The sequence below is a fragment of the Pistacia vera genome, unplaced genomic scaffold (genome assembly GCF_008641045.1).
Source record: "Pistacia vera cultivar Batoury unplaced genomic scaffold, PisVer_v2 Contig287, whole genome shotgun sequence".
Classification (NCBI taxonomy): Eukaryota; Viridiplantae; Streptophyta; class Magnoliopsida; order Sapindales; family Anacardiaceae; genus Pistacia; species Pistacia vera.
Window position 1 is genome coordinate 215,460 of NW_022196098.1, and position 10,484 is coordinate 225,943.

General features: G+C 33.0%; 1 protein-coding gene across 1 annotated transcript; it reads left to right on the top strand.

Moving 5' to 3' along the window:
* The first annotated feature begins 7,731 nt into the window (after nucleotides 1-7,731).
* On the top strand, nucleotides 7,732-10,257 carry LOC116134390. The gene is made up of 5 exons (XM_031420068.1): nucleotides 7,732-8,399; nucleotides 8,702-8,823; nucleotides 8,939-8,979; nucleotides 9,077-9,175; nucleotides 9,911-10,257. Exons 1-5 carry the CDS (start codon nucleotides 7,850-7,852, stop codon nucleotides 10,074-10,076), a joined length of 978 nt encoding a protein of 325 aa, XP_031275928.1. The 5' UTR covers nucleotides 7,732-7,849; the 3' UTR covers nucleotides 10,077-10,257.
* The last annotated feature ends 227 nt before the right edge of the window (nucleotides 10,258-10,484 follow it).

Consider the following 10,484-nt stretch of genomic DNA (forward strand, 5'->3'; position numbering starts at 1 on the left):
GAAAAAACATTATCATGCAATGTAATTCATACACCAAATATACCATAGTGTAAAAATAATATAATGCAATGTTTTACCAAATATCATACAACATATAGCATAGTATTATATAATGCAACGCATTACTATGTTATGTTATCCTATACAATTTGTTTAATATTATGCTGTTTCACGTATCAAAAATACCCTATATAAAATAAATAGGATAGCGATATTCTCGTAAGCTTAAACATTATTTAATTAGTTTCTGGTTGTGGGCTTATTTCTTTCTTTCAATGGATGGAATGAATTACTACTAAATGCACCTCAACATTTTGGGAGTGCACTCACATTTATTTAGATTGGTAATAAAGAGCCCATCTTTTCCCTAAGTAAGCCCAATCCGTAGAGGATAAAACGGTAATTTCAAATTTGTGTTGAAGATAGATTGTTTGTGATCAACCAATAAACCTTATCTAAAAATCTCAGTACCCAAGTGCTATCTGAAAAGAAGGAAATGGTGAATCATTAAGAAAAGCATTGGATTATTGATTTTATGTTACTTTCTGATATAAATAAGGTGTGAAAATGATCAAAATTTAAATACTATTTCTATAATTAGGTTATCTTATAAATAAAATACAATGTTGTAACTATACTATATTTCGCATAGTATTTATAGAGAACAATCCAACAAAAATAGTACAAACAATAATACATGTCTTCAAAGCGCATGTGAAGTATAATAAAAATATGCTTGGTAAAATATTTGAAATAAAGAAAAAAAATTAAAGTGATTTAGAAAATTGATGTTCATAAATTAGAATCAATAAAAAAAGAATCATGAATAATAAATTTGATTTTTCTCTAAAACCATTTTATACCATTTTTAAGGAAATAAAAGATAAAAGAATAATGTTATGCAATGCACCTATATTTTTGTATTTATCACATAAAACATTTTGTATGTTATAGTACGTCTTTAGAATATATGTTTGATACATTCTTGACATTGAAAATTTTTATAATAATGATACAATACGGTGTTTGATAATGTTGTTGGTTCAACTTTCACATAACGAAGTTAAATATTGAGATTTAAAATAAATAAATTATATTGGCAAAAATATACTACCTTTAACATATATTTGCTTTCTTTAACTTTTATCTTTTCATGGTTGATAAAATTTTAGTTACAAATATAAAGTTGAGTTTGGTAAAATTCTAGTTATGATGATAAAGACGAGTTTGTAATATAAAAATAGAAAATATAGGAGGCTATATAAAAGGATAATTTAAAATATAATGAAATTTTTTTTAATTTAATTTAGTGTTTACAAAAAGTTATTATAGGGTTGAGATAATACACCAGATTTAATAACATTATTAGATCAATATCTTAAGTTGATTTGTATGGTACTTGGAATTCTTTTTAAGAATAAATGGACTGCTATAACGTTGGGCCTGGGGCCAGCTTCCAAGGAACTTTTACAAAAGTTTCTAACACATATCAAACCCATAAGATTATTTAAAAAAATTAATAACATAAAAAATCCTATACTATAAATTATCAAAATTATATATTTATGAAGCTATACATATATATTCTTTACTCAACCAGAAAAAAGAGTCGTGGAAGAAACAAGTAAAAGAAACAGGGAAGGAAGAAACTCACAAGACAAGTAGAGCACGTGACAGACAAAGCATATAATATTGCCACGTAACATTTGACAGATCCGCCCATGTTGGACGCTTCTCCAAGTCTACTAAAGAACGAGTCGTACCGGGACCTCCACGTTAATATAATCACCAACCACCAACAGACACTCAAACACAACCGCGTACTAAGAAGTGCTGCTCCCCTTAAATATTCCACGTAAATATGCTAAACCCCAAATTCAGTGGAGTTGCTTGAGGTGTAACGTTACCCTACTTTTAACTCGACCATTTAATGGTCTGATTAATATTAATCAACCGATAGACAATGATTGGTTTGAACAGCGAGATAATATTATCTTATTTATTATTTAATTAGATTAAATATAGTTTTTTATATCAGTAATAATTCACTTATGAAAACTTATCTTAAATTTCATATCTCAAAAATGTCGTGTCATATTATGTGGCACTGAAACATTAGATGATACGAGAATATCTTTAGGACGTATTTGATTTAGGGAATATTGGATTACTAGGAATATTGGATTACTAAAAAGTTAGATTACCTTGAAGATTACTGGAAATCTTTAAGAAAATGTGTTTGGTTAATTGATGTGTATGTTATATTAATGTATTTGGTTGGGAGGAATAAATTGGTGAATATGTTATTTAAATTACTGAATTGTCCTCTAATTAAATATTATTATTATATTATTTTTTAATATTGATTATTATTTAGATTGTATAAACCCCCTGCATTTAAAAACTTAGCAAAACAACCCCATAATAAAAATTCGAAAAATCAACAAAGCACCCCCACCAACCCAACCACTGTTGGCCCCAGCAACCACCGCAGGTCGTCAGCAGCCGACAACCTAATGGCGCACGGAAGGCAAGAAATGGCCTCCATGCGTCGCATGACCATTTCCGGCTAGAGATCTGGCAAAAAATGGCTAGATTTACTCTGGCTGTCAACGGCCAGATCGATTGCTGTTGACGGCCAAATTAGATCTGACCATTTCTGGCCAGATATTTGACCGGAAATGGCCATATCGGCCCACGGTGGCCATTTTTGGCCTTCATGCGCCGTTCTGGCGGCGGCGACAGTTGGCCACGGTTCGCCGCCGCGACGATGGTTGCTGGCGGTAGGTGGGTGGGGGTGGTGGCTTGGGTGACCTGCAATTTGTTTTGAATTTAAGGGTAATTTTGTCCAAAAAGTTAATTAATTGGGGTGAAATAGTAAAAACCACATTTATGTAAATAAATTTAAAAATAAGGGCATTATTGTCCTAAAATTTTATTAATAAGGGATAGAATTGTAACAAAAAAAGATTACCCTAGTAATCTTAGAATACCTAAGAAAATGGAGGTAATTAGATTACCTCCAATATTACCAATAGTAACTACTATGGTATTTGAAGATTACTGAAATCTTATATTACCTGACAATCAAACATGGTAATCAAGTAATATAAGATGACATAACTCCAGTAATCCCACGTTACCCCCAACCAAACTGCTCCTTACAGTTATATATCTTTAAAGAGTACATCACATATTCCCACCCAAGCTTTGATGAAATCCCAAGTTGATTACCTTAGTTACATTTATTCCAGAATCTCACCCTTAAAATAAAATTGTTAGCAATTTTTAAGGTATAGAGAGTGCAATTACCATAATACCATTAACCCCAAATAATAAATTACATTTTAACCCTTAAATTAGTATAATTATAACTTACCATTTTATTTTCAAATTATCTCAATAACACCCTTGGTCACTGTACATCCTCTCGATATTTGCCTGATCTGGGCTGTTTTCAATGGCGTCAAACCCCCTAGTCACCTTCATCACCTTCCCTGTAGTTTTTTGTCCAAAACCCCTCTGGTTCCCGACTCATTGGCCCCTCAAATTGTCGGCACTGTTAGGTTTTTGCTGTTCTTCGCCGGATTCCAGTGGCGAAAATCCAATTGGACACCACCACTACAACCAACGTTTCCAACTTTATAAAAACCCTATGTCCCCAGCAACCGTTTATTTGCCATTCCTGGGCTGAGAGTTCGTGTTCATCGACCCTTTTTTGGTGAAGTGGTGGATGACAAACGGTGAGCTTTCGTGGCTAAGAAGGTTAGGGGTTTTGTAGGAGAGGATACGAGGAGTCAAGTGGTGGTGGTGTTTGGGGTTGTCGTTGTTCAAAACGGCAAAAACCAATCGCATGTCGCGGCTGCCGTGGTCGACGATCGGCGAGTGATAAGGGGTTGTGAAGAGTAAGGTTTTGTAGAGAGGAGGATGAAGGTTCAAATGGTGGTGACAATGGTGATTTTGGGTGGAAGAATCGCCAGAAAAAGGGCGAAAAACATCGGGAACGCCGTTTGCTAACGTGCGCTGGAGGATTGTTAGAGGCGGCGATCTACTAACATGCGCCGTCCATGCAAAATGACCAATTTACCTCTTTTCCGTTACATCAAACACTTTTCCGTCACTTTAAGGGTGGGAATCTGAAATAAATGTAACCAGGGGTATCAACTTTGAATTTCGTGAAACCTTGGGTGGGAATATGTCGTTTACTCTATCTTTAGAATATGAACTTTGGGGTAAATATTTGAGATGATTACTCGTTCTTATATACGAGAAATGTTAACATATAATACTGCTCATGATTGTAATCAATAATTATCTCAATGTAGGATTTAATTATATTACACATAATTGGTTTAATTGAGAAACTTGTGGTATTTGATTAGATGATTTCATTGAGTCAATTATAACATTGAAGTGGTAGTTTTAAATGATAATTTGTTATTAAATATGATCTTGTTTACTAGTTATATTAGGGGTGGGCAAAATTTTAGGGTAGAACAGGAACCGACGGGTACCCGGGTGTCGATTCTGGTTCCTACCCGAACCGGTCGTAATAGGGTAGGTCCCTGTTCCAAAAAATTGGAACTGATATTGTGTGGTTCCAGCTCCAAAAAATTGGAACCGATACTCTGCGGTTCCGGTTCCAAATCAAAGGAACCAGAACCGGAACCGGAAATCGAGACTATAATATTAAAGAATATGGGTTTTTTTTGATATTTTGCATATGGGGTTTTTTTTTGATATTTTACATATCATATAAATATATAAGAAAATTTTGGTTTTTTTTATCTTAGCATCAAAAGTCTTATTAATTTTCATTAAAAGATCAAATTTTAAAAATATTTTTATTAATATTTAAGTTTCACTAATTACTTAATTAAGAAATTAATATATATTAAGATATTTACGTTAAATAATAGCTTTTAAATATTTATTATCGGTGAAAACGAACAATTAAATACTTATAATCAAGTATCAAACATCAAATAAATATAAACAAATATATTATTAAATGTTTTGCACTTAATTGTTAGGGGTGTAATTGTAATTTTATAAGGGTTTATTTGTCATTTTTTTTAAAATGGGGGGTAATTAATATTTTGTAGGGTACCCGGAACCGGAACCGAAACCTATAACACAGGTTCCGGTTCCGGTTCCAAATCAAAGGAACCGGCCAATTCCGGTTCCTTTGATTTTGGGCGGGTACCCAGACTTGCCCACCCCTAGTTATTTATACATAGTATCAATAAATTGTGATTTTTTTAAATTAAAATTTTGATGGTATTTAACAACTATTCATTTTATTAAAATATATAAATTAGTTGATAATAGTTTATATATACACTCAAATATTCATATGTAGGGGTAGGCAAAATTTTAGGGTAGAATCGGAACCGACAGGTATTCAGGTGTCGATTTCAATTCCTACCCGGAACCGGCCAAATAGGGTAAGTTCCGGTTCCAAAAAATTGGAACCGATATTGTGCGGTTCTGGTTACGGTTCCAAATCAAAGGAACCAGAATCGGAACCGGAAACCAGGACTAAATTGATATAATATTAAAGAATATGAGTTTTTTTTTTTTTTTTTGATATTTTGCATATGGGGGGGTTTGATATTTTACATATCATATAAGTAAGTATATAAGAAAATTTTGGTTTTTTTTTATCTTAATATCAAAAGTCTTATTAATTTTCATTAAAAGATCAGTTTTTAAAAATATTTTTATTAATATTTAAGTTTCACTCATTACTTGATTAAGAAATTAATATACATTAAGATATTTACGTTAAATGATAGTTTTTAAATATTTATTATCGGTGAAAACAAACAATTAAATACTTATAATCAAACATCAAGTACATATAAGCAAATATATTATTTAATGCTTTGCAATTAATTTTTAGGGGTGTAATTATAATTTTATAAGGGTTTATTTGTCATTTTTTTAAAAAGGGGGATAATTGATATTTTTTAGGGTACCTAGAACTGGAACCGGAACCTATAACACAGGTTTCAGTTCCAAGTTTTTAGGAATCGGAACCGCTATAACACAGGTTTCAGTTCCAAGTTTTTAGGAATCGGAACCGACGGTTCCGGTTCCGATTCCAAATCAAAGGAACCGGCCAATTCCGATTCTGATTCCAGTTCTTTTGATTTTGGGCAGGTACCTAGACCCGTCCACCCCTATTCATATGTGTGGACGTTTTGAAGTTGTTTTACGTGTGGATCAAAAGTAAGACAACTAAAGTCAAAATGCAAAATCAAAGACAACTATGTAGTTGTCTTTGATTTTGCATTTTGACTTTACTATTGATTTTTTTAAACATATATTAGGAATATCTTTTTGATTAAATTAAAAAAAAAAATTCAAATATGAGATATAGGTTTGAATTCATAGTACTGATCAACAAAAGGAAAGAAATAAAGCATATTTGATATTCCTAAAGTAAAGAAAAAGTAAAAGAAGCATAAATAAATAAAATTATATTGAAGTAAACCTTTATTATGCTGTTCATGATATAGTAGATTCTTTGCCTAACCAATAAAGGTTTTTGTTTTTTTTTTTTCTTCCATCAGATCTCTCTTAAATTAATGCTTTCAATCATCAAATTTCTTATACATCATTTTATTTTGATTTTTTTATTTAGTAATAATTGTACTATAAAAGCATCATATTTCATTATTTTGTATCTAATTCCATTAAATATTCTTAAATAATAATTATATTCTATAAAGATGGCTTTTGCTGAAAGGTTAACAAATAAGAAATAACCGCTTGGCTCACCTACCAAAGAGGGTTGCATACTAATAAATAATCAACAAATTAGACTAACCTACCCACAAATATCGCTTTTAATTATATTCTGGGAATATTCAGCTGCACAACACAAACAAACAGCTGATGCATGCAGTGGAACCGTTGATTATTTGAGAACTTATTATTGTCATCACACACGTCATCGTTACCTGCAATCCAACGGTACTCCATGAACCCTCTTATCTTACTCTGTCACACCTCTCCATATTCCAGCTTTCCAGGTGAACACGTGACTAGTGTACTTACTAACACGTGTCTCACCTAGATATTTTTAAATTATATTACTACAATTACATTTATAACCCTACTTTTCAACAAGAATATGAAAAAATCTTTTTGGTTGCGAATTACAACCCTCGATTTAAACAATTCAAAATCTTTAATACTTCAGAAAATTTGAAGGCAATTTAATATAAATAGTGCCCTCATGAAGCATAATCCTCTAACAAACAATTAGCTCGTCAATGATTTAATGAATTACGATCAAACCTTTTATTATAAATCTCATTTGTATTTATTTAATTTTTTATGATCAATTTAAAAAATGAGTGTTTTTACATGAAAAATTATCATTGGGATCAATATTTTAAGCATATAGTAATTTGAGATTTCTAAAATAAATATTTATATATTAAAGTAATTGTATATATTTAGAATTATTATTTTAAAAAAACACAAAAAAATTTTGTTTTATCAATAAACAAACATAAATTTACAAATCACAAAAACATTTAAACATAAAAGTTATATAAATACGAAATAAAAAGGTTATTTTTGTCATTCATGTAAATTTGAGAAATTCAAACAGTGTATTTTCATAAAATTCTCAATTCCGTAAGATGCTTAGCTGGAATTTTTATCATATTTTATTTTTTAAAAAGGCAGAAAAAAGGGGTAGCTTTTAAGCAAACACACTATACCTATAAGATTCAGAGGTTTATAAACAGTCTTGCTCCAACTGATGGACTGCGTTGGTTAACGGGTGTCCCTCCGCCAGCGTAGTTTAGTATTTTAGTTAACCATTCCGGTGATGCTTGGTGTACTTTGTGTACGTCACAAGCCTTGGATCCTCAATTCAATCTCTCTATTCTCTCACAGCTTATCGCCGGCTCACCAGAGCCGGTTCGTTCATAGTTCTCCGATACCCATACAGTTCGCCGCCGAAGTACATAAGCGTCGACATCATTCAACCGCCTGTACCCTTGGCGGCGGTTTGAACGGTAGCGGCGGCGGCTCGGCCTCTATATGGCACGCCATCCTTCCTTCTGTCCGCGGAGGTGGGGGATGCGGTTGCCGTCGCCGCAGAGATGAGAGGAAGCCGGGGGAAGGGTCGTGGAATGCGGCGTGGGATGAAAGACCGGCGCGGTGGCTCCACCGTGCTGACTCGGCTTGGCTGCTCTTCGGCGTTTGCAGCTGTCTCGCGCCGATTAATTACTGGACTGACACGTGTGCGTATCCGGAGGTGGTTACAGTTGTGGATGAGAAAGGCATAACGGACGGTTGCGATGATTCCAATGAGAAAAGGGGCTGTGAATTGGCGGAGAGAAATGAGAGGTCTGGTGCTGGTTTCAAGGTCATAGGTTAGTTACGCTTTGTAACTAACGAACTTTTTAAATTCATAATGAATCTTACTAATACGAATTATGTTTTGATTAGAATAAATCAATTTTAAATTTGTATGGATTGGTATAGTGTTGTGCGTTATATAAAATTGTTTGTTTTGATTCTGTTTGATAATGAGTCCGAGTGAAGCTAATTATTATTATTATTTATTTAATGTGCGATTGACTTTGTTTGATGCATCGACTTTTTTATTTTGAATTTGAAGTACTGTAATGGTTGAGGTGGGGATAGAATCTAAATTGAGGATGGTATTTTGCAGGGATGCTGGCGGATGGGAGATGCTTATTTAGAGCTTTAGCACATGGTGCTTGCATGAAAAGCGGGGAAGAAGTCTTAGATGAAAATCGTCAAAGAGAACTTGCTGATGAATTAAGAGCTCAGGTATAGAATGTAGTAACTTTTGGTAACAACCGCAGACTTGTATTTAATTTGTTTTTGAACTTTCAAAATTGATGATTGTTCACTTAAGTGGAAAAATGTCTTCTCATCTTGTTAGGTTGTGGATGAGCTTTTAAAGAGGCGCAAAGAAACGGAATGGTGAGCCTTGCTTGTGATATTGAGATTGGAAATGTTTTTCAATTTGTTGATTGATTTAGAACACTATATATTATTGGTTTGTCTTCAATGTGTTTAGGTTTGTTGAAGGAGATTTTGATGCATACATAAAGCAGATTCAACAACCTAATGTATGGGGTGGAGAACCTGAATTGTTGATGGCTTCTCATGTTCTGAAGTATGTTCTGTAACCATCTTTTATTGACACCTTTAAGTCATCAGCCCACTCTTTTACGAGGCATGGCAAACTACAAATAATGAAAATCGACATTTCTCAATTCATATATGTGACCTTTAACTTTTTGAAATCAAATGAACCATAGTTCATGATTGTTTTCTTTCCCTTGCTTGTGGACTTGGAATAGTGGACATTACTGGCATTTCTCCAAAATGAGAAATATTTATCATGAAATCGATACATTTTGTTTGTTGTAGACATCTTTTGATGAAGTTGTCTCACTCCTTGGAGATTATAATTTGCGTTTTATTTCTGATTATTCTTTTTGGATGGGTGGAGTGGAGGGTTGCTAGAGGTTTTTGTGTACTACTTGCAGGAATCTTTGGTCACGATGAGCTGTTCATTTTTAATTGGGAACTTTAATGTTGGTTCATTTGTTGAGTTTGAAGTAGGGAGTCTAGGCTGAGGGAGATAGAGGTGTGCTAGATTAGGAAGGAAGCTTTTTGATTTCACTTGTCTTGTTCATTGGTTAAATTGGGAAGTTTGGTGGCTGTTTCAGTTGTTTCATTGTGCTGATTTCCTCCAATGTGAATTGAGGCAGTTAAACTTTACTATTGGATAATGTCTAAGCACCACATTAGATATTGAACTTGGAGGATGAATTGAAGTGCTTCTATTTTTTTTTAGTGCTTGATTGCTATATTTTCACACACCTTTTCTAATTTGTTGGTGCAGGAAACTGATATCAGTCTTCATGATGGATCAAAGATCAGGTAATCTGGTGAACATAGCAAATTACGGGGAAGAATATCGGAAGGACAAAGAAAATGCTATTAACCTGCTGTTTCATTGGTATGGTCACTATGATCTATTGGAGACTTCCCCAGATGAAAGGTGCTAGAGAGTAAAAGAGTAGAAGGTAGGTATGTTTTGTAGAAAATTTATATGAGTTTATCATTACCTAAAAGGCAGCTTGTATTTTAATAATGGATGCTTTCCAGCCAAACTAGAATCTTTGGTAGGATCAATAAATCTGGTTCCAGCAATGTCAATTCAAGCAATATGCTTCTTAATTTTTTGTATTATTTCTTTCTTTCGTTTTTTTCATGGGAGGGATTTATATTTTATAATGAATTTTCTTTTCTTTCCTCATATTTTCTGGTTTTATTTGAAGCTAAGATTTAGAAGTGGTTTGATTAAGATTTTTTAAATTTTCATAACTGATTGAATACTAGATGACGAAAGAGTTCATATTGGTAAATCTGAAATTTCTTACTTTCCATAAAAAATATTTCTCAAAATTTACGAG